This window comes from Vespula vulgaris, chromosome 1 (genome assembly GCF_905475345.1).
Source record: "Vespula vulgaris chromosome 1, iyVesVulg1.1, whole genome shotgun sequence".
Taxonomy (NCBI): Eukaryota; Metazoa; Arthropoda; class Insecta; order Hymenoptera; family Vespidae; genus Vespula; species Vespula vulgaris.
In genome coordinates this window covers 7995238-8020684 of record NC_066586.1, presented here as the reverse complement: position 1 = coordinate 8020684, position 25447 = coordinate 7995238, and the positions used below count along the sequence as shown (strand labels likewise).

Below are 25447 nucleotides of genomic sequence, written 5' to 3'. Positions count from 1 at the left end.
TTCTTTTCCTTTTTTTTTCTTTTTCTTTTCCTTATGGATTCAATACGGTAGAAAAAAAAAAAGAATAGAATGGATTAAACGATCGTATTATTCTATAAATTCGATATACCTTCTTCGCTATTACGATAATTTATATGTTCGTAATAAATATTTCGTTGACTCGTAAATAAGTATCGTTATAAATAAAAATATGATCGCAATAATACGTCGTTTATTTATTAATTAACTTAATAACGATGCAAAACGATAAAACTAAGAATTCTAATTAGAAAATAAATAGTATCAATTTGTCGTAATAAATTTCTTTCTTATAATCGTAACTTTATATTTATCAATCTATCTAATAATTATTGATAATCGATTGACATAACTTGAAAAGAAAAATCAATGTAAAAATTAAAAAGTTTCGATTCGATCGATATCGTATTCCGATATCGTTTCGTAAAGAACGACGGTTCTCGTTATTCGTGGGATGTCAAAAGGCCATGGACAGCCATATAAACGCGAGCCGCGCGTATGTAACGTAAAAGAAGAACGTAAAGTCCAGTGAGAGATTCTATCTTTTCTTAAGCAACACTCCTGCTAGATCCTGCGGCTTGGTCCTCTGACTCGTAGACTTTATCCTGCTGATCTTCGTTCTCTCTCTCTCTCTCTCTCTCTCTCTCTCTCTCTCTCTCTTTCTCTCCTTTTCTTTTCCTAAGTTTCCTTATCCAAGTCTATCTCTCGTTCCTCTTCGTTCCACGTGAAGACAGGACTAAACGAGGCCGACTCTTGGAAAGTCGCCATCTAAATTGGTTCGGATCATCGATCGCCACAAACGAGGCACTTGCTAGTAAATAAGACGAAATTCCGATCTGTCATTCTCTTCTCTTTTTCTTTTTCTTTATTTTATTCTCTCTTCGTTCTACATTAAATCACATCATTTTTTTTTCATCCTTGCAAATAAAAATATTTCTCGATCCGATGGAATTCAAATTGAAGTTAAAGTTAAATTAGAAATATTTTTCGATCCGATGGAGACGAAATTTATCGTTATATTGTTCTACAAAGTGATCGTTGATGATCATATTATGTTTCTTTTTTATCGCTTTTTTAACGATGAAATGTTTAATAAATAAAATAGGATAAATGCTTGATCATTTTCTTTGATACATAAAGGCTTATGTATTTTCTTCCTCGCGTAGCAAGACACATTTCTTGTCTTCTTCGTGAATGATCCGACATCGGTCACTCTTGAAATCTTCAGGACTTCCAGACGTTGCTACGAGAGATCTGGTTTGCATGCGTGGGTCGGTTTTTTCAGAAGCATACTCGGTACATACGCGTTAGACGTCTTCTCCTGAGTTATCTTCTAGCAACGAAGGATGTGATGTATGCTCATCGAGACGAAGATGGACATACTACGCCTCTTAGATAGCATGTTCCTTCTCCTGTATCTATTCTTATCCTTCTTATATTTCTTCTCTCATTTTCTTTCTCTTTTTGCAGTAGAATTACAAGCAAAAATAATACTTTTTTAATCATCGAAACATTAACGTGATGTAATTAAAACTGATATTTTAAATATTTAAATATTATTTATTACCAATATTTACGTCATATTATTTACTTTTGTTTTATAGTAAATATATCTGCATCCTTTAATATTTTATCTTGCAATATTTTTTTTTTCTTTTTAAGAATGCAAAGAATGATATATCCTCATCATCGTTCAGATATTTTTTTTAATAAAAGGACATAACTTTGCGTCAGATGTGATCCATCTTTTTAACAACAATTACTTTATCATCGATCTTTATATTCACGTCATATAATTTATTTTTATTTTATAACAAGTACCTTTACATCCTTAATACTTTCATCAGATATATTTCACATTCCTTTTCTTTCTTCTTTTTTCTCAAAGTCAAGAATACAAAAACAAAATTAAAATCTCATTAGCCATTCGGACAATTAAAAAGTTTATGTCGATGCATCTCACGTTTTATAATTAACGAATTACAACGAACGTCTTTCGATCTTTTCAAGATCGTCGAGAATAAGATCGATCGGACTATGGAAATCATCGATACCTATCCATCGATTAAACATCCACGTATACCGTTAAACCCATTCCATGAGCACGTATGACGATCGTGGTGGTTGAAGAAGAAAGAGAGAAACAGAGAAATAAGAAGAGATAGAAACTACAATCTGAGATCGGCCGATAGGAAGAATGACGAGTGGTGCTTCGGTAAAGGAGAGCGTTTGACGAATAGACAAGCCGACGTAGACACGTTTTATACGTTTACTCGTGTACGTACGTATCGGTGAAGCTCCTTCTGCTACCGGTCAGATGAAGATAAGCTCGACACGGCGATCGTTTCACGGTGACCGTCTTTGTCGTCCATCTTCTATCCTTCCCTCTTCTTTCTATCCTTTCATCTCGTGATGAAAAATTTCGATCTTGGAAGAGAACTGGAACGACAGAAACCAGATTCCTCTCCATCATTGACTTTTTTCTTCAGAAACTTGAACGTAAAGAAGACTTTTTTTTCTATTTTTTCCTTCCTCTTTCTTTCTTTTTTCCTTATGAAATTAATTGCTAAATTTTACAGCGACGAAGTATCGAGTAAGAAATAATAGAAAACGTTCGTTTTTTCTCTCTCTTTTTCTTTTTTCTTTGTTTTTTTTTTTTCTTTTTTGATCGATTTAAAAAATTCTAGACTCAATAAGAGCTAACTGGATCGATTTTCTGTTTTATATTATTTCCTTGATCTATAACTCATTTATTGAAGAAGATACAAACTAGACGTTGAGCACGTCTTCCAAATGAAATTCTATTTCTCACGATCCGGCCCATCAACTACGATCGATTATCTAACAAATCGCTTTTGACGATTCAATTCGCTCGAAAAGCCGCAAGGCGAATCGCCGCGTTCCGTGCAGTTTATCGTAACGAGCGAGTACTTGAAGGTGCAGAGGTGGATAGAAAAAAGTTGTATTACTATGAATCTTTCTCTCTCTCTCTCTCTCTCTCTTTCTCTATTTATCTCTATCTCTATTTCTATCTCTCTTGAACGTTCGATCTTCGATGCTGTTATGAGAAAAGTTATTCCAAGCGAGACGTATTTTATTGGCTCGTTATCATCGACTCTTGACAACGTACAGTAAATCTAATAAACAAAAAGAATCTCGTATAGCTTTCTAATGAAATCACGAATTCTTTCGATAGTTAAAGAATCGTACTAACGAAAGGTGGACCGAACAAGAAAGAAAGAAAGAAAGAGAAAGAGAAAGAGAAAGAGAAAAGGAGCAAAGAGTAGGAGTAAAGAGAGAAAGAAGAATTTACTCGTGGGCCGAAATGTTGTTCGTATTTAAAATGCTAATAGCTGTTCGCCTCCTCGATTCTTCTCATTTTCTTTCTTTGAATACGAACATGAATGGTAGAAAGAAAAAGAGAGAGAGAGAAAAGGGCTACGCGAAAACTTCCACTCTCACATATTCGACTTGTTCGGCTTAAGTGCACTTTGCATCGAAGCATCTTATTAAAGAGTAACGGAGAAGACGTTTCTGGCGCGACCAGGAATGTCGTCCGAATCGTTTAAATGTGATACGTTCTCGGTGGTCGAGTATGTAAAAGGAGTAAGGATATGGGAAAAAAGAGAGAAAGAGAGAGAGACAAAGAGAAATAAATAAAAAGACGTATCAACTGCAGAAAAAGCAAATTTTTCGTTCTCCTGTTTGGCAGGTATGTTTTTAAGGCTCTTTTCATATATATGTAGAGAAATATATATATATATTTCCATGAATTTAAAATTTAAATAACGCGTAAACTTCGATGTCTCATAAGTGGAACGTGTTAGTGATGTAGATGTCTCAAAACGAATTAATAGAATATATTTTATCAAGTCTGAAAGAGAAAGATGACAAAAAAAGAAACTGTTCAAGTTTAATCATATAATATTTATAAATAATCAAATAATTCTATACTATAATAATAACAATAACAACAACAACAACAACAAGTTTCTTGTATAATATAAAAAATTTCGATAATAATTATATAAATACATATTATCGTTCATATAGTTGACTCTTTAATATGACCCAAAGTGAAATCGTTCGAAGTCGATAAAAATTTGATAAACCAAAATATTTATAAAATTATGTTTGTGGATTCGATGGAAGTTTCGATGGAATATAGGAAGATATTGATTTATAAAAAAGAAAGAAGAGGTTAAAATAATATTCGATATTCTCTCTCTCTTTTTTTTTCGATCGTTCTCACCTTGGCTCCTCACGTGCGATGCTACCCTATTTCCTCTTACTACTATTCTTTTTTCTTCTTCCCTTGCTCCATCGTCTCCCCTTTTTTATCGAATTTCTTCCTCCTTCACAACTTTATCTGCGGCCGAACGATTTTCTCGATGAGTGCTCGCGACCGAACTCGCTCTCGGACTCGTCCTGTGGCTTGCTTGGCAAGACTTCGATCGAAGAAGAAGAACCACACTGCTATATCTATCTCTTCGTCCCTTTTCCTCCTCTTTTTTTTTCTTTCTTTTCCTTTTTCAATTAAATTACGACGTCCTCTTTCGGTTTTATCGTATTTAGCGGCGGACGATTCACTTTGGATATCATCGTTATTTCCGGTAGCAATACCACCACAAAGGAACGAAAGGAAAACGAATGTCGAGAGACATTCGTAAAAAGATCATACATATAATTCTTGATATTGCACATATTATAGTTCTTGAATATCCTGCATATTCCTACGAGCGAATAAGTTTTACGATCGAACTGTTTGGCGCTGGAACCACGAGAAATCAGGATTATTTCTTTCTCGAAACGACATCGCATCAAGATTATTATTTATTCGGATCTTCCCATTGATTCGAATTTACGGTTCACGAGTGATCGTAAAGTGAGAAGGTCTAGTTCTAAAAAAGTTGATAGGTTCGTTCTCTCTCTTTCTCTCTTTCTCTCTTTCTTTTTCTTTTTCTTTCGGTATCCCTATTTTTCTCTACGGGACACAAAGTTAGGTATTACGTGTCGGGGTAAAAGGGAAATATGTTCGAACGACGATTGTAAATTATTTCGACAGCATAGTAGATAGACGGAAAGTTCTCGCGTTAAATCTCTGTAGTATCACGTTGGATAAATACGTGAGTATCGTTTTAAACGTGTTACTCCTGTATTCGATCGCTTCGTTTTAAATTTATTTTTATCTGTTTCTTAACTCTTTATAATCCAATTATTATCATATGTGTGTGTGTGTGTGTGTGAAACTTTTAGATGTAAAACTTATACTAGAAATATACCACGCCATACTAAGTCTAACTTATATTGGATTAGCCAATAAGTAATATCTAAAATGGCTAAAATATTCAATATTTTATGTCTATTGTAAATAAACAACAGCTCGATATATTCAGTAGTTTTCATTTTGAAAAATTTCGACATTAGGTACTTATTAACCAAGCTGATATTTAACAAATATTAATTAACAATTATGTGACTAAATGATTTAAATATTACATTAAGTTATGGAAGATTAATTCTCTTAATTCTATCTTCGAAAAGTAAAGGCTAGAATGAGATGGAACACCTGCTGATCGAAGGTCTACACACATATACATTGACGATCTTGATTCTTGCGTAATACAAAAGCTATAGAGAGGGCACAGTGGTTTATGGACGCCATAAAATCGCCTTTAAACCGACCACTCTAATGGTTCACGACTTTTGCTTATGCAGATTTCGTGGGCGATAATCTCGTGCCCCCGGTACTACGACCTCTTCCCCTCTTTCTCTTTCTTTTTCTCGATCGAGAGAATCCATTCTGTTCTCTCATCTTAGAGTTTCCGCGAATCGATAGTTTTGACCTCGGCCGATCGATCTCTCTCTTTCTCTTTCTCTCTCTCTTTCTTTAGTATCGAATATTTTTATTAATAGCATGCTGACTCAAACTTAACTACGACTTTACAAATCTCAATTGTTTTTTCATTTCGAGATCGAATCACGATCGATTGATACACGTTTCCTTTTTTAAGATATTATATTAAATCTTAATATATACTATATACTATGATAAAACGAAGCAAAAGAAAAATAATAAAATGATTAAAACGTAAATAAAAACGAAAAGACCTCGTCCATCTTTGAAAATAAATAATCGTATACGATTACGATAGAGACGCATAGGTTTACATAGGTAATTTGTTAAATTTGGAAAATTCCAGGATTCTTTGAAACGTTCTGACGTACTCTACCTTTCTTGGTATACATCGATCGTCGTACATCCGTTGCCTTTAAAGGACTTAACGAGAGCAACTTTTAAAAGAACAACGCCATGGGTCGATAGGGACAGCATCGAGTATGCTACGTGCAGACATTCCATGCCCATCTCTTCTTCTTGGTACAGATATAGATAGAACTTCATAGAAACGGACGAGAAAGAGACGCAGGCCACCATTGTGTTTCTCGCAAACTCGGCACATTGTTATCCGCTACTGCAACTTACATCCGATCTCGACTTTTCGTTTTCCTTGTCTACCTCACCGATATCAACTTTAAATGAAGCTTCTGTAGAAGCATAAAATGTCATGTCTCACTTTACACTTTTCGAGGAAACCCATATGAATTTTTGCAATTATTTTGAAATCTCTCGTGACAGATATCCTTTCGAATTCTTCTTTTTTCTTTTTTTATTTTCTCCCTTTCTTTCTTTTTTATGCAGCGAATTACCACCATCATGATTATGCAATTGCATTTTTATCGTATCGAATATTATCCTTTTTATGAAATTATTATCAAATATCGTCGTAGGAGATACATTTAATAAATATATTCTTTTTTCTTTTCTTTTTTTTTTTATACAGTGAACTATCACCATCATGATTAATTTTTCATGAATTTTATCTTTTCTATGAATTTATTATCGAATATCGTCACAAGAGATACATTCAATAAATATGTATAGAGATAGATGATAATTCGAATGAAAATATTTCAATACAATACTGTTTCATTGAAAAGTTTTCTCTCGATCGTCTTTCTCCTTTTCTTCTCTGGGTGGGTGTCGCCTACCTTGAGGTTAATCGAACACTCGCGACATACACAGGAAAGATGGGCGAACGTACACGTCGACGACACGTCGTGATTTCGTTCTGACATTCTGACACGGGCAAAGCATGATAGATAATAATAACGGACGTGGTGGTGGGTAAGGTACCTCGGTGTAGTATATCTCTCTTTCTCTCATTCTCTTTCATCCTCTTCTACACCTTCTACTCCAGCCTCTTCTCTTTCGGTCCACGAGCGAAGACTTTTAATGAGCTACCATGGTAACCGGTCGTATACGGTGTGTAAAGGATACACGTTCTCGATAGCATCGCGAGCGCACACGAAGTGAAATCCTTGAACATTGTTGCGAGTTTGGAGACGACGAAGAAGTTCGACCGTGAAGACGGAGAAAAGATAATAAACAATTCTTTTTTCCATCTTTCTTATTTTATTCCCAAATTTGTGTGTGTGTGCGTGTGTTTTTTTTCTCCTCTTTTATCTCTCTTCTTTCTTTTTATTTTATTTCTTTTCTTTTTTTCTCGACTCGAACGAAATGTCTTCATCGAAAGAGTCAGGCCTGAATAATTCTCCCTTTTTAATACCGTTAACAAGCTCTTACATTTCATTTGAATTAGAATTCGATGTCGGATAACTTTGATCGCTATTAGATTTTTAATTCGAACGAAAATAATTGGATACTCTTTTATTATCTGTTTTTTTTTTTCTTTTTTTTTATGTATATGTATATTTTTGTTAGCAATCATAGAATTTGGGAACATATTTTGAAACATGCACGTACATACACTCATCCATATTTATTTTTTCTCTCTTCGTTCGTTCGACTTAAAAAAAAATATTTGTCCCCTATAATACAATCACGATGCAAGGCGAATTCAAAAGAGGTGTTAGCCTCCTCCCATTGCTCGCAGTTATGATCAAATAATTTTGCAATATATTATCCATCGAGTCCTTCGATGTAATCGTTTCGACTGTATCTACGACGGCTCTCCTAAGGAGAATAAATTTACGATACACCTGCGAAAAAAGTCAAGAAAAAGAAGGAAAGAAAGAAAAAGAGAGAAAAAGAGAAAAAGAGAGAGGGAAGACGAGTTCTGCGCGAATCGGCGAGAAACGTGCGCGAAACGACGAGGAAGAGAAGGCGTTTAAAGGGGTCGAATAAAGTGGAAGAGGTAGAATAGAAGGCTGGACCAGGAGAGTTGAGTTTCAGAGAGAAAGAAAAAGAACGAAAAAGAGAGAAAGAGAGAGAGAGAAAGAGAGAAAGAGAGAATGTAAAGAGAACGTGCTTTTCTTCTCGTGATGTCCCGAGGCTACCGACGGGTTCAGGCTTCGATATCCTCGCTTCGATCCTCGCTTCGATCCTCGATCCCAGCACGCCCATACTCTCCTACCACCGCGAACTCGAGCCTCGAGCTTGGCTAAATTATTCCCTGAATTTATTTACTCCCTTGTTCTTCGACTACGAGAAAATTAGTTTTCGAATACCGGGAGCAGATCTTTTCTGCATGATAGTTTCTCTCAAATTCTATCATTTCGTAATGTGTTGAATCTAACTTGTCTCGTGAACACCTTTGATAACCGATTTAAAGAGGAGTTTACGATTTATACGAAGATAAAACTGATGATTTAACGAACATATGTTCGTTCTTTTTCTTTTTCCCTTTTTTTCTTTTTTTGTTTTAATTAGTATCGTAATAAATGTAAGTGAGAAGGTTGCAAAATTGTAATCATTTTGTTTTCGTTCAAATTCAAAAGATTGTAACGTAGATTCATTATATTTATATTTTTATTATTGAACATTAGAGATTGATAGAAAGTAAAGAATCTTTCTCTCTTTTCCTACGAATTTCTAAGAAGAATAAAACATTTTTTAAAAAGAATTGAAAGGATGAAGCTTCTCAAAAATTTAGGGTGTTTAAAAAAGAAAATAAAAACGAGAATAATTAAGATAATTAATTACACGATACGAAGTACTTAATTAAAAAAAAAAGAATAGAAAAGAAAAGAAAAGAAGAAGATAAAAAAACGACGGTACAATTCCAGCATTGTTCGTGTAGAAAAATAAGAAGAATTGCAATGGAATGATAATTATTAAACCAAAGCGTATACTTCGGTCTTACGAGTTTTAACAGACACTCCAAACAGGTAACAAATGCGATCGATATCGCCACAAGGGAAAGACAACCGTATAAGAGTATTATCAAGATGACGTGAGTCGAAAGTGGATTGCGAGAAACGGAAAGAAAGAAAAGAGATAGGATAGAGAGAAAGAGAGAGAGAAAGAGAGAGCTATGTAATAAAAAAGAAAAGGTTTGCCGAACGACACGTCGAGGTATGCGAATATTGGGATACCAATTAAAATTACGAAGTCGTTGTCGAATGTCGAGGAGCGGCGGTAGGCCGAGAACAGAAAGAGAAAGAGAAAGAAAAATATAGAAAGAAGAAAAAAAGAAAGAGTAGAAAGAAAGAGAAGGGTAGTCAAAGGGAGGATAGAAGGAGAGTAAAAGGGTAGCAGGTACGCACCGACTCACTCGATGGCTCGTTAAAATTATTGAGCCTTTCTCGCAAAGGAGATCCGCTTCTTTTTTCTTCTCGGTCAAGAACTATACGAAGAAGAAGTTAAGGATAAAGAAAAGAAGAAGAGAAGGAAGAAGATCGTGCTATCGCGATCGTCTCCCTCTTTTCACTCCTCTTAATACCCTTTCCGACTGACTCGGCCTACGCTCAAAGCTTCAAGGAGACGGATGAAGCCAAGAGCAAGAGATATCGCCTAAGTGTGTCCTACCATGAAGTTATCGTCCTCGATCCAACGATGATCTCGACACGTGAAACGAACAAAGACAAGCCATCCGAAGGAACTGTCGCGCGACGAATTTGTAACAAGAATGGTGGACCCGCCGGTGACGGGTCAGGTGACATCTTATCAACCATGTCCTTTCACAGTCGACTCGCGAAAGATCAAAGCGATTTTCTACCGACAATGTTTGCTCTTACAAAAAGGATCGATACATGATAATGGTAAACTTTTTCAAGAATTTGTAACTTTATAAAAAAAGAGTAGAATGTGCAGTGTGAAGATTGGCAGACATATTTCGCGACTGTTCTTCTTTTTCTCTCATTCTCTCTCTGTGTTTCTTTCTTTTTCTCTTTCTCTCTTTCTCTCATACTTTTGTGATAAATTATCACCTTCGTCATTCTCGCAAACTCACCGCCATTAATCTCGATAATTGAATCAATATCCGTTATATCTCCTTGTGTATCCGAATCAACCTCATGGTAATTAGCCGGTATGATCATAAATCACGAGTTCTCTCTCTCTCTCTCTCTCTCTCCTTCTTTGTCTCTCTTTCTCTTCCTTTCTTCATTTTTTCTTCTTTTCTTTTTTATCAAGAACATCCTTCTCGTTTCAACACGAATCACTCCATAAATCGCAGTGTGCCATCGAGTGAAATTTAGGTGACTTATTTTTACTTGTCTGATCCTACTTCCAACGTAATGAAAAAAAAAAAAAACGTTGGAGTAGCCAACTAGTAGTAGGTTCCTAATAGTTATAATTCGAATAGATCTAACGCGATAGAACGAAGATACCAAGATGAACTCATCAAGGACGCGATTAGGTAGAATCTCAATTAAAGCTAAATTGCCTTATGTGGGGGAGAAAATAGAGTGTGAACAGGCCTGCATGCCAAGTGAGGAGGAGAAGTGGCACGATGTAGTTTCGCGAGGACCGTAGGAAAAAAGAAAAAGATGCGTGTGTGTATGTATATATATGTATATAACATGTACATAAATATACATAGAAGGAGTCTTCGAGAAATGGTCTTCGAGTTCATTCCGCAAATGGAAGTCGAAGACCTCGAGTAAAGCGGCATTCCAAACCGTGCACTTGATTGGTTTTGGTAAAGTCCGGAGGTCGAGTCAGGTCATTCGAGTTCTACGCAATTCTTCCTTTTAAACGACCATTTCGATTCACCCTAGCGATGTCGTTTGGTAAACCGCATCGATATTGTCGTATTGCTATAAAAGAACGATAGGAAATCGTTCTTTCAAAATGTTGTTTTCCCTTTAAAAGAATCTATCAAAATAACTCTGCTTGTTCAGTGAAACTCGAATTTTATATTATCAGACATACCACTTACTATTTCTCTATAGTATTGACTATGAGAGAACTATTACGGAATAGGGAAAAAATGAAAGTTTAGATAAATAATAATTGAATTACGGTAATGAAGAAGTACCAATACAAAATCTCATTTGGTTTTTAACATTCACATAGAAAGTATCTATTTTACGATCTCGGGATAATAATTAACAGAGTAAACTCTTCGAAGTACGAAATAAGTAGCAATGTGGGCGTATCCAGATACGTAAAACTTGGCATCATAGGAAGTATAGATAATCGTTGCTTCAATCAGTCACGGAATGATCTAACGGCTATCCGATTGCTTCCTGATATATCCACTTACAGTAAAGGCTGTCCGCGTTTCAATGCAGTCCCGTTCGATGAATTTAATGACAGAAAATAGAAGATTGAGAGAAGAGTACCGACCTCGTAAGTAATACGAAAACTGTAAAAGGGGAAGGCTTTCTATCGGACATAGACACACACATACGTACAAATTTCTCTATTTGCTATTATTCTATTATAAAAAAAAAAAAGAAAAAAAAGTCTCAAAAAAATTGACGATAAAATTGTATTATCCGTTATCGGTATATATAGAACAATTCTCGATAAGTAAGTACGTATCCTTATTTCAAAACAGTTATCTTAATTAACTGTGACCGTCGAAGTAAGTTAAGTTAAGTTAAATCAACGAACGGAATCAGAGGAAGAAGTCGATGCACTAAGATCGGTTGAAAGGAGATAGGCGAGGCTTAGAGTAGCAAGCAGCGGGATAGAAAAGGGCAGAAAGATTACGTGTTTGTTGCATGGCGGCAAATCCAGGTAAGGTAGGTCGTACTCGGGCGTGTTCATGTCCGATGAGCGACCTTCGCCCTCCCTCTTTCTTTCTCTCTCTTTTTCTCTCTCTCTCTTTCTCTCTTTCTCTCTCTCTCTCTCTTTCTCTCTCTTTCTCTTTCTCTTTTCCGTAAGATCTAAAGGAGGCTGTGGATACTTCTTCGACCGAATCGTACCGCTATCTTAGACTCCTCTCAGCCTGCCACTTCTCTTACCTGATAGAATAAAATAGCATCGTTACCCTACATACCAAACTGTATACTACCCTTCGATTATTCCGTTCTATCGAACATACCAATTGATTTCTTATTTTATTTAGCTATTCTGTTATTAGTGTGTGTGTATATATATATTACTGTTTATTGTTAGTATATATATATATATATATATATATATATATATATTACATTTATTATTTATTATTAGTTTATTTATATGTATTCTTTTGTATAAACTAAAAATATTAGATCTAACAAAAAGATCTATTTACATCACGTTTAAGTATATTTGAATAAAACTTAATTCTTCTTCTTTTTTCCTTTTTAATTTTTTTTTTTTTAACGATTAGATAGATTTAAAATATGTACATAAAAATGTAGATATTATGTTCTGTTTATTACAAATTAGATATTTATATTTTGTAAATCGTAGCATTACTGTCGTCTGGATAACACACAGACTACTTCATATTGTATCTTCATTCTTTTTATGCGAGTAGTCGACGGATCTTCGCTTCCACCACAATCTACGTACGAGTTTTGAATAGTAATTATCGTCCTGTCGACGCAGCGTGATATAAATTACAATCTTCGGCGAAGGAGGAACCCTTCCCATCCCTTTTCTCTTTCTTCTTCCCTTCTATCTATTTGCTTTTCTTTTAATACGTCTTACGATCGAGGTAATTAAAATCGTTTCCATCGTTTCAATGTAATTTCCTATCCGCAGATATAGTTTTGCTATTACTTTTCTTATTTTATAGTATCTTCATTTGGATAAATTCAATATGGCAGATGTTTAAGATTACACAGTATCAATGAAGTTTTATTAATTAACACGATGAAGAAGAATTTATCAATAAAAGTGTTCAATGTAGAGTATATAATATGTATATGTAGAATCATTCTCTCTAGATGCAATTAATCGCGTTTGATTTATCGACGATATATCCCTTCGAAAAGGATCGACCAATTATATCAAAACGTAAAGACGCAGTTCGAACACAATCTTGAGCGTGTCAGTACTGGGCAGTCGTCGTGTCGGTGCTAACATAAGATTTCGATCTAATTGGATTAAGCTGCCGATACGTTTCCTATTTCCCATTCGTCATCGTTTCTATCTCATCGACCCTTCGATCTTTTTACTTTTATCATCTGGCAGAGTGGAATAAAACGAATCGTCGAGCTATCATCGATTTCTTCTTTGCCTTTATTTTCTCTCAATCTTCCTTTGTATTCCATTCCTTCTCTCTCACAGATCACAAAGGATCTAACAAAGTGAAATCTTAAACATCGTAGTATTAAATCCAAAAAGAAACAAAACAAAAGAAAAGGAAAAGGAAGAAAATAAAGCATCGACCTTCTTGTCAGTTCTCTCGATAAATATTCTCGAGTAAAGCTTTGCAGTTATATCGACGTAAGTTTAACTCGTATCTAAATGGTCCATCGTTACGCGTTGCTACTTCGAAGAGGGCAGAGTCGGTATGGGTAAATGAGATTTCTAATGTAAAAGGAAAGATAGGAGTTGTTGTATAGAGTAGAAAAGACGTATATATGCGATAGAGACCGTTAGTCTAGGAACGGGGCAACTAAGAGATCCGTAAGTATGGTAAAGCACGGCCCTGGCTTCTCGTATAGAGGTTACGAAGCGCAGGAGAACAGAGAAGAGAAGTGCCGTCGTGAGCTGTGGATCCTGTGTTGTGGATGCTGTGCTATGAAACAGCAGCAATCGAGCGCACGCTCGACATCTTCGACCACACCCACATTCTCGCTCTCTTTCGTCGCCGTGCGAGAAGATAACATGCTTTTTCTTTCTTCCTTCTCTCCATAAAAGAAATGAAATGATTCTCGATCTCTCGAAACTCTCAAACTGCGCTCTATCTAATTTGCATTCATATTTGCTCCATTTCGTTTAATCCTTTCTTTTTCTCTTTTTCTCTGTTTGTTTGTTTTCTTTTTTTTTGTTTTTTTTTTGTTTTTTTTTTCTTTGTCGTGTCAAAGGAAAGTATAGAAATATCGGCGATAACCTGCATTCAATTCGATGAAAAATAACTACTACGATCGCAAAGCGCTTCGGAAGAAAGTCCAAGGAATTGGTTTCACTTTGTTCGAGAACTCATAAGGGGAAAGTGTGTACGTTGATTTAAGAGAGAAATCCTCGTTCCATCAAGTCCGCTCGAGTTTTTTTAAATATTCGAATCTTGTCAATTCATTGATGTAACTCCGTCGAAACAATTTATCCATTTCAAAACAAGATTATAAAGATTCAAGATGATGATAAACAATTAATAATATAATAAACGGAATATAATAGATGTCACAGCTGTGCAATAAATTGAGCGTTCGAAACATTCCTTTCTCTCTATAATTAAATCATAATTATACAGATTATATACGAAGAATATTAAATAGATGATTGAAAAATTTTATTGTAAAAGACATGTTTTGTTTTTATAGCAATATTTAAAAAAGAAATGGTTATTCCAAACGATACAATCTATATAGATATAAAGAATGCTAATCTACAACTAGTAGTTTGATTTCGAGTTTTGTTACGACGTGAAAGAGCACGAAGTAACGAAAGCCGTCAATGTCGTCGTCGAATCGACGATAAATCCCGGGTTGCTTTCGCGCGTGGGAGACCGCCGTAACGTTGCTGCTAACGTACGGGCCGCCACGCCCCGAACAATTACCAAGAAGTCGAGGCGGTAAATCAGCCGTGAAACCGTCGTCCGCGAAAGCTCGCGTGTATACGCGGATATGTCAGGATATATCCTCGATCCTCGATCCTCGATTCCCTCAGGATATCGAGGATCTAATCTAGGGTCAAGGTACTGCCAAGAAGAAACAGAAGAGGGAAGGTAACGTTGAAGTATGTATTCGAAAAGCTCCCCTGGCTATACTCGAACTCTAACAAACGGATAAACCGAGATTGTTATTAATGGTTTCTCGTCGTACAAGATAAACTTCGTGTATCTCCACCATTTTGTTTATGTAACTGTTTAAATATTACGTAAAATTGAATAAAACAAATGTTTCTTTGTCTTTGCTTGTTAAAAAGAATGAATTATTGTATATAAGATTATATATATATATGTATATATATTTTAAGAAAAGTCAATAATTAAAATAAATAAAAAGTATATTTAAAAAAGTAAATTATATAACATTATATATATATATTATAATACGATATAGTATATAATAATATAATAACGAAAATTTACGAAAAATAATACATTACTTTAAATTATTATACCGATATATCATATGAAACTATTACGACTAAAATAAATGTTTATACCGGTATATTCTATTAATGGAACGTACTACTATATGAATAGAACTTAATTAATTACACTCATATCAAATATGGAGGTAGATACATACGTGTTCTTAAGAACGACAGAAGAGAAACTCCGAGTTCATACACATAAGAATCGTAAGAATTTACGTAATCCTCCTCCACAGTCGCTTTTGAGGGAACCAACTAAGAGACTTAGGAGTTAGATATCGGAGCATTATGCTGTTTCACAGTCCCGGACGCAGTCGATGCATGCCACGGCCGTTCTCGAATAGGTCCTCTCAGCGCACATATGCGAGATCTCCACGGATCGTGTGCCACACCCAGGTCACCAGCTTCGAAGTACGACTCCGTACAACTCTACCGGTCTCCTTAAAAATTTATTCTTTTTTGCAACGAAAGTTACAACAGTTTCTTTGAAAGAGATCTCTTCCTCTCTCTCTCTCTCTCTCTCTCTCTCTCTCTCTCTCTCTCTCTCTCTCTCTCTCTCTCTCTTTCTCTTTCTCTTTTTCTTTCTGTCGATACAGCATTTCTCTAGATTAGAGAGATCCTATCGTGTTTTCTCTTAAACGTTTTAAGACAAAATTATTATTATCTACTGATAGTTTTAATCTATAAGTTTAGATTAATTTTCTTTTTCTTATCGTACTTACATATGTATATATTTTGCATTGGATAATTTGTAATCCTTAAATAACGCACGAATAGTAAATCTCTTTCTCTCTTTCTCACAGTTTCTTTGAATTTCTGAATAGATCGTATAAACTTTATATAAAACAGTTTTTTATCTACTTATTAATATATTTATTTATCTTTTTAAATTGATCAACTATATAAACCTTATATAAAGTAAATTCTTTAATATATTTAGTTATAAATATTTATATATCTATTTATTTTTCTAAACACGTTCTTGTCATATTCTCTTAATGTTCTCGAGTTTGCTCTTCCTCCTTTTTTTTTTTTCACGACAAGATAATGAAAAAAATTCTCTCCCTATCTCTCTGTCTGTCTCTCTTTCTTTCTATTTCTATTTCTCTCTCTTTCTATTTTTCTTCGCTCAGCCAGTTCATCGACATCGTAGCAAGAAGCGCCACATTTTAATGAACATTACGCACGCGATATTCCCCAGGCAAGGCTCATCGCTTCCGATCATTACCACAGATCGTTGGATCGTCCTCGAAGAAGTGCGATGTATCATCGTTAAGCGTGGAATCTCTTGATTCCAAGCACCATCGTCGAGCTATGATACAAGGCGTGTGATATCACTCGCGTGCGTGCGTGTCCTGCACAGTGAGAGTATCGCACGCGTCTCTACGACATTTTAAAAGAAAAAAAGAAAAAAAATATATGTGTGTCTGTGCACATGTGTATGTGTTTGTATGTGTTAATTAATGTAATTAAATAGTAATTTGAATTTCTTGGATTCATACTAAAATGATTATATGAAGATGGTTTACCAATCAAAGTAACTTAAAAAGACAGGCTCTTAATTAGATTCCTTATAGAAGAATATGTATAAACATTTTACCAATCATTAATCATTTGATAGCTTTTTTATTATAACGTTTACACTAACAGTTATAAAATTGTTTAATTACATTTCAGAGAAGGTCCATGATTTATCAATCAATGTAATTTAAAAAGGCAGAATATTCATTTGATTTTGTACGAGATGATATAAGGTATCTTAGGAATGAGTATACGCATTGCAATCAATCATTAATCACTTAATACTTTTTTACTGTAAGCTTTACTCTTACAGTTACACAATAATTAAATATATATATATATATATATATATATATATATATATATATATATATATATATAAAAGAGGATGTACACGAGAAACTATTATGCATTACATTTTTTTAGTTTTCTTTTTTTTAAATAACATACATTTCGAAAAATGATGTAAAGAATTGCAAAGTTAAGCACATGTTCAATCGATTATCACAAATATCGATCGAATTGATCGAAATACAATCAGCATACTCATCCTCGATACATTCGTATCTGAATGAGAAAAATAGAGAAATCTAAGTATGTCTTTTGCTTCGAGGCGTCGTTCGTCCGGATGCCGGAACGATGCGTGCGAGATAACTCGTACATTTTACCGTTACATCCATCCGCGAACGGCTTCTTCGAGTTTTGTATTTCTCTCTTAGAACACGCGGTACCTCGTTGCAGGTGCTACCTCCGTCAAAATTTTTCGTTTGAGATTTGCTGCTATTCACACTTCGATGAACAGGATACGTAGGGTAGATCAGCACGAATGATAGCTTACGATATGTGAAACGTAAAATACGCAAGGGAGAAAGAGAGAGAGAGTCGCTCATTTTGCGATAATATCGAGAATTGTAATAATGATCTCTAGTATGATTTTAATCGAGCAAACTATACGATATGTAGTACACTTTGTGTAATTTATATAAGAAGATTTTTATTAAATATTTTTTTTTAGAATACTTGTAACGATATATTTTTGCAACAACGTGTAATATCTTATATTCTCGTAATTTGTACAACATGATCATTATTAAACATATTTTAGAATAATTCTAATGATAGATTTTTAATGACGATATATCGTAGTAAGGTATGTTGATATTTGTTTATACGACAAGATCGTATAAAACATTTTTAACGTGTTTTTAATCATACTATTTTATTTTGATTCGTATCGTGCTTAAATAAATTATGTTCTATTGATCGAATGATCCGAACATGATTAAGAATAAATTTCTATCTTTAATATAATCTTTAACATTTTAATTCAATTAAAATACAATTTAATTGAATTTTAATTGAATAAAATATAATTTCAAAATATAATTTTAAAATCTCAATTGAAATTTTCATTTCAATTTCGTAGTTTTATTATTTTAAAGTACATTCACCTCGAACGAATAAATAAAACGACTGAAAAATCATTTCTCAAGATCATCTTAACCCTTTCCGACGTTATCGTTTCAACACTACATAAGTCAAGTATCCTATAGGTAACGATCATCCGCTTAGCATGATCGTATCGAAGGGGTGTATCAAATCCGCGATCGAAAAACATCGATAGGTAGCTCAACGCACGGTAGTCCGATACTTGTACTATTACCTTGAAAGATCTACTCCTGTCGATTATTCAAGATAAATAGAGAAATAACAAGAAAAAATAAAGGACGAAGAAAAAATGATTCGTAAACGACATAAATCTCTAATAAGGAGAACGAACTCCTGTTGGTTAAATCAAAAGGGTTTTAACACGTTGACTGCCATGTTGATCATCAATGAAAAATTAATTACTATAAGTTGAATTCTACTATTATAGAATATAAACTATTAATTAGGTAACAATATAAAGTAAAAAAAGTTCTATCTAAGAATTGATAATTGTTGTTAACAATGTCTACTTTTTTTCTTTTTTAGAAATAAAATATAAATGAATAAAGAATATTTTTATTTACGTATTGATTACACGTAAATTATTATTTCGAATATAAATTAATAAGTTAACTCATTTGCGCTGATTTAAAAGTTAACAGACATAATATTTAACAAGAATTAAATTTTGTTATGAAGTATATTAAAAGATCATAAAACGATGTTGGACCAACCATCGTATTTATTATTATTTTGTTATGTAATTTCTCGTAGTCTTTGTACAAAAAATCCAACATTTTTAACCGACTAAAGAATTCTCAAGAGCTATTAAAATGATCACGTGTAACCATCAATGAAATAAACACACTATTGGCAAAAATATAAAATCTTATTAAATCGTATTATAATATGATAATAAAAATTCCATGGTTACCCTTTACGTATATAAAATAAGATATCAATTTTAATAGTAAACAAATTTTTAATTATTATACAAACATTTTTTATCAACTTTAATAATAAACAAACTTTTCATTGTTACACAAACATTATTTTTAATCATTATACAAACATTTATAAACAATTTTCAATTAATAGAAATGAAATAATGAAACAATGAATAATATGGCAATATAACCGTGGTCCCTAGGATAACAGATATCAATTTTAATAGTAAACAAATTTTTAATTATTATACAAACATTTTTTATCAACTTTAATAATAAACAAACTTTTCATTGTTACACAAACATTATTTTTAATCATTATACAAACATTTATAAACAATTTTCAATTAATAGAAATGAAATAATGAAACAATGAATAATATGGCAATATAACCGTGGTCCCTAGGATAACAGATATCAAAATTCACGTGGCATTCAACATTTTAACGAGATATCGGTTTTCCAATTTAAAGGAGCGTTCTCGCATTATCTTCTCTTTCGAGTCCACGGCACGTATACGCGTGGCTGGGTGGGCGGGGTACAACAGTATGAGAAAAAGAAAAGGAAGGAATGATCAAGAAGAAAGAGGAAGAGAGGAGAAGAGGAGGGTAGCCAGGTGAGAGGCAGAAGTGACGGAGCAGCATCGTGCTCTCCTCGGAGTTCACGTACTTTATCAACGCGCGTAGGCTCTTTCGAGAACACACTGTACCGAGGCAATAGATTACAATTACCCGAACACGCCTGCTCGAACGTGGGAGTACGCACGATCGCGCGGACACATAGATTGGCTGTTAGGTGTCTAGTCGTTTCTCTTCTTTCTCTCTCTTTCACGCCATGATGCTTCCAATGCATTCGAACGATAGGAAATTGGCTCTTTAATCTCCTAGCACTTCGCCGTTATTCCCTCATTATTTCTACTTTAATCTATAATCAACTAACCTGCTTCCACTCATTAGCCGCACTTCGAAACTCGTGATCATCTGTATCTCGAAACGGATTCTATCTTATTTTTCGAATTCCTTCAAGTTTTTTCTCTCCATGAAATTATTTCGGAAAAGGAGAGAGAGAAGGAAAATGGAGAGATTAGCAAGAAAGGTTTAGAATCTCCCAGTGACAATTTATTCATTCTTATTATTCTTATTACGTATATCTAATATGTATTAAATTCGTAATTAGAAAACCTTCTCCGTCTTTGTTCTTCGCCATTCTTTGCTTTTTTTCTTTATCAACATTTACGAATGAATACAAAATATAATAGTAGTGTATTCGATTTAGTCAAATGACATCATTCTTCATTTTCATGTTTGTTCAACGAAACGATATGAGGAATATATCAAGAAAAAAAAATGACGAAAATATTGGGAACAATTATTGAAACGATTTCTTTTTATACTTTTCAGGTTTCACGGGAACCCAATGCGAGATAGACATCGACGAATGCGCTGCAAAGCCTTGCCTGAACAACGGAATTTGCACCGATCTCATAAACTCATTCAAGTGTACCTGTGCCGATGGTTTTGCTGGTTCACATTGCCAAATCAACATCGACGATTGCGCTTCATCGCCATGCAAGAACGGTGGAACGTGTCAGGATTCGATAGCAAAGTATACGTGCGAATGTCCACCAGGATTCACTGGTGCATCCTGCGAGACAAACATAAACGATTGTCAATCGAATCCTTGTCACAGTGGCAACTGCATCGATGGCGAGAACAGCTTCAGTTGCAGTTGTTTCCCAGGTTTCACTGGCAGACTATGTCAAACCCAAATCGACGAATGCGAGAGCAATCCTTGCCAGTTTGGTGGACGTTGCGAGGATAGGATCAATGGTTATCAATGTATATGCAGACCTGGAACTTCTGGTACCAACTGCGAGGTCAACGTCAATGAATGCTATAGTAATCCATGTAGGAACGGGGCTAGATGCATTGATGGTATCAACAGGTAAGTAATCGTTTTTTAAAATTATCGATTTAAACGTGGGAGCATGAGTAACTCTTAAAATGAATCACACGAGTGTGTTAGAAAACACTTGGTTCTTAATTTTGATCTAAATTCAATGTTAATTTCGATTAAATTAACAAATTCGCCATGCTAATTTTTAACCATTCTCATTTTAGATACTCATGCGAATGCGAGCCTGGTTTTACCGGACAACACTGTGAAACGGATATAAATGAATGCGCAAGCAATCCTTGTGCAAATGGTGGCCGATGCATTGATCTAATAAATGGTTTTAGATGCGAGTGTCCTCGCGGTTATTACGATGCAAGATGTCTCAGTGATGTCGACGAATGTGCTAGCAACCCCTGTGTAAACGGTGGTACCTGTGAAGATGGAGTCAACCAATTTATTTGCCATTGCTTACCTGGTTATGGTGGCAAAAGATGCGAAGCTGACATCGACGAGTGTGGCTCGAATCCTTGCCAACACGGTGGCACTTGTAACGATCATCTCAATGGTTATAGTTGCAAGTGTTTACCCGGTTATGCTGGCACAAATTGTGAAACCAACGTCGACGATTGCGCTAACAATCCGTGTCAAAATGGTGGATCTTGCATCGATCTTGTAAACGATTACAAATGCGTTTGCGAGTTACCTCATACCGGTAGAAACTGCGAGGACAAGTTGGACCCTTGTTCGCCTAACAAGTAAGTACTTTAAAAATCAAATCAAAATTTATTCGCCCGCTTCTAAATTTTAATTAATCGATTGAAACTTTGTTAGTTATTGAGATCTTATTTTTACAGGTGTTTACACGATGCAAAATGTTCACCTTCGTCCAACTTCCTCGACTTCGCTTGTACTTGTACCGTAGGTTACACTGGCAGATTGTGTGACGAAGATGTCGACGAGTGCATTATGACGTCCCCGTGTCGAAATGGTGCCACTTGCAGGAACACTAATGGATCTTATCAATGCGTCTGTGCTAAAGGCTACGAAGGCCGGGATTGCATAATCAACACCGATGATTGTGCATCATGTAAGTGTCGGTTCAGGATAATAAGTTTATAACCGTTCTTTCTCTCGCATGCACGCTTTGCCGTTTATTCACGGGAAGCCACCGAGCATCGTCTTAAACGTTTATTCTTTTCATTTTCTTTTCTTTTTTTTTTTAGAAGAAATATAACGCAAGAATAAGTACGAATTAACAATAAGATGTATTTAATTTATCACGGGATAAGATCTTGGCTTTGTGCGTGGTACGATCAGATTTTATCAAGGCAATTTAATCGTGATTTTGATTAAAATTAAATCAGGTTGGATAGATCAATTCAAAATTTATTCTCACCGCAATTCAGCAATTAAAGATACAAGAAAAGAAATGTTAAAACCTTTGTCGAAATTTAAAATCTTTGAGGGACGATATCAAAAATGATTGTGATAATATCTTGAGCTGATAAATCGCTAATAAAATTCTGGTTCGTTTTAACTGCACATGTACGCGCAAACATGTACTATCTGCGAATGTACAGCATGTCAAATTACGATGAACCCACAAAATGATCGATAGTCTGAATAGATGAGCATGTGATAATGTTTTGTCAAAAATGGACTTCGTTCAACGCTTGAATCTTGAAACATACGCGAATTAGCACTGATTACGTACGATTTAGATAAATTAAAGTAATCATTTAAAATTAGTCGATAATTAAAAAAAAAAAAGCAATCGGCTGCTAAGCTAATAGACTGTTGTTAATCAAGAAAAACTTAGGAAAAACGAGTTAACTAAAAATTCGTTTGAGACGACTACAAAAATCCGAAAATTATGAAAAAAAGGTTTGATTAGGTTCAGTAATCGTCGCGTGTTAAGATCGATAAGATAACAGAATAATATTACAAAAAGATTTGCACTCTTGGTTCACTCGTTAGCCCAGCTATAACGAAGTCAATTTATTTCTTTTATCGTGGATACGATTTGTTCTCGATGACGCTGCATTTCTCGCTTTGTCGGACTTTCGATACTTGTATTTGCTCGTAAAGCTGAAATTAGAGTGCCGAAATGATTCAATTAAATCATTATACTCACCAAAAGAATCAGCAACGCTGTTCGCAGTTATAACATTGATCAGATGATAGATCGGTATTGTTTAAATGAATCGTATTGACGGCTGACCAGTTACAAATTGCATTTTTTCTTCATAGTCTTTATAAGTCCTTTTATTCTCTGTTTGATACGTCATGTTCTAAAGTATAGTGAATTATAAATTTACAGATCCATGCCAGAATGGTGGAACTTGTTTAGACGGAATCGGTGACTATACTTGTCTATGCGTTGATGGTTTCAACGGTAAACATTGTGAAGTGGATGTCAATGAATGTCAATCGCAGCCTTGTCAAAATGGAGCAGTTTGCAAGGAGTACGTAAATTCGTATACATGTCAATGTCAACTTGGCTTTTCCGGTATAAACTGTCAAACGAACGACGAAGATTGCACTGATAGCAGTTGTATGAATGGTGGCAAGTGTATCGACGGAATAAACAACTATACTTGCGTTTGCAAACCTGGCTATACTGGCTCGAATTGTCAATACCGTATAAACGAGTGTGATAGTTCGCCTTGTCTAAACGGTGCCACTTGTCACGATCATGTGCAATATTATACGTGCCATTGTCCTTATGGCTATACCGGTACGAGATGCGGCGAATACGTAGACTGGTGTGCTGATAATCCCTGTGAAAATGGAGCAACGTGCGTACAACACAATAACAAATACCACTGTAACTGTTCACCAGGTTGGACCGGCAAGGTTTGTGACGTAGAAATGGTTTCGTGCAAGGACGCTGCTATTAGGAAAGGTGTGCTTGAAAAGAATCTTTGTAATAACGGTACATGCGAAGATATTGGAAACAGTCATCGGTGTCATTGTATCGAAGGCTACACTGGTTCTTATTGTCAAGAAGAAATCGATGAATGCGAATCCGCTCCTTGTCAAAACGGAGCAACCTGCAAAGATTTAGTCGGTTCATATCAATGCCAATGTACAAAAGGTTTCCAAGGACAAAATTGCGAACTCAACGTTGACGATTGTAGACCAAATCCTTGTCAAAATGGCGGCACATGTCACGATCTGATCAATAATTTTAGTTGCTCCTGTCCACCGGGTACACTTGGATTTTTATGCGAGATCAACGTAGATGATTGCGTGGTTGGCGCTTGTCACAATAATGGAACATGTACTGATAAAGTTGGTGGATTCGAATGTAAATGTCCGCCAGGTTTTGTAGGGCCAAGATGCGAAGGTGATATCAACGAATGTTTATCGAATCCTTGTGCTTCACCTGGTACTCAAGATTGCGTCCAGCTTGTAAACAACTATCATTGCAACTGCAAACCTGGTTACATGGGTCGCCACTGCGAAGTAAAAGTTAATTTCTGCGATAGTTCACCTTGTCAGAACGGTGGTGTATGTGCTGCCAAACAAGCTGGTCACACATGTATCTGTCCTAACGATTATCATGGGAAGAATTGTGAATTTGCTGGCTCTTACTGTGATACGGAACCTTGTTTGAACGGTGGTACCTGCCGGATAACTGAAACAGAAATAGGCTATAGATGTCATTGTCCACCGGGCACAACAGGCACTCACTGTGAAATTGATGCTAGAGATGAGTGTGCTAGTAATCCTTGCCAACAATCAGACGCCGTTTGCGAAAATCTTCTTGGAGATTACACTTGTTATTGTCCACCAAAATGGACTGGCAAGAATTGTGAAATTTACGATCCAAATTATAGAGGTGGCGTATTCGGTAGACCGAATTCAAACATTCCAAAGAACATGAACGCATACGATCTCGACTTGGAACGCGAAAGGAAACGATGCATCGAAAATCGTTGCGAAGAAAAGTCTGGAAATCATCACTGCGACGAGGAATGTAATAGATACGCATGTAATTTCGACGGGAACGATTGTTCTCTCGGTATTAATCCTTGGAGAAACTGTACCGCTCCGATAAACTGTTGGGATGTCTTCATGAACGATGTTTGCGATGAAGTATGCAACAACGCTCAGTGTCTCTTCGATGGAAGAGACTGCGAGAGAAAATTAGCACCTTGCAAGTGAGTATGAGTATAACTTC

At 35.2% G+C, this 25447-nt stretch overlaps 1 protein-coding gene across 2 annotated transcripts in view; it reads left to right on the top strand.

The window, feature by feature from the left end:
• The window catches only part of LOC127071374 (neurogenic locus Notch protein), a 188356-nt gene that overhangs the window by 157337 nt on the left and 5572 nt on the right, over positions 1-25447 (top strand). For both annotated transcript variants that reach the window (XM_051010649.1, XM_051010716.1), the window contains 4 exons: positions 20766-21309; positions 21486-22016; positions 22116-22348; positions 23582-25427. In XM_051010649.1, coding sequence (XP_050866606.1) covers positions 20766-21309; positions 21486-22016; positions 22116-22348; positions 23582-25427 — 3154 coding nt within the window. The remainder of the gene's footprint in view (positions 1-20765; positions 21310-21485; positions 22017-22115; positions 22349-23581; positions 25428-25447) is intronic.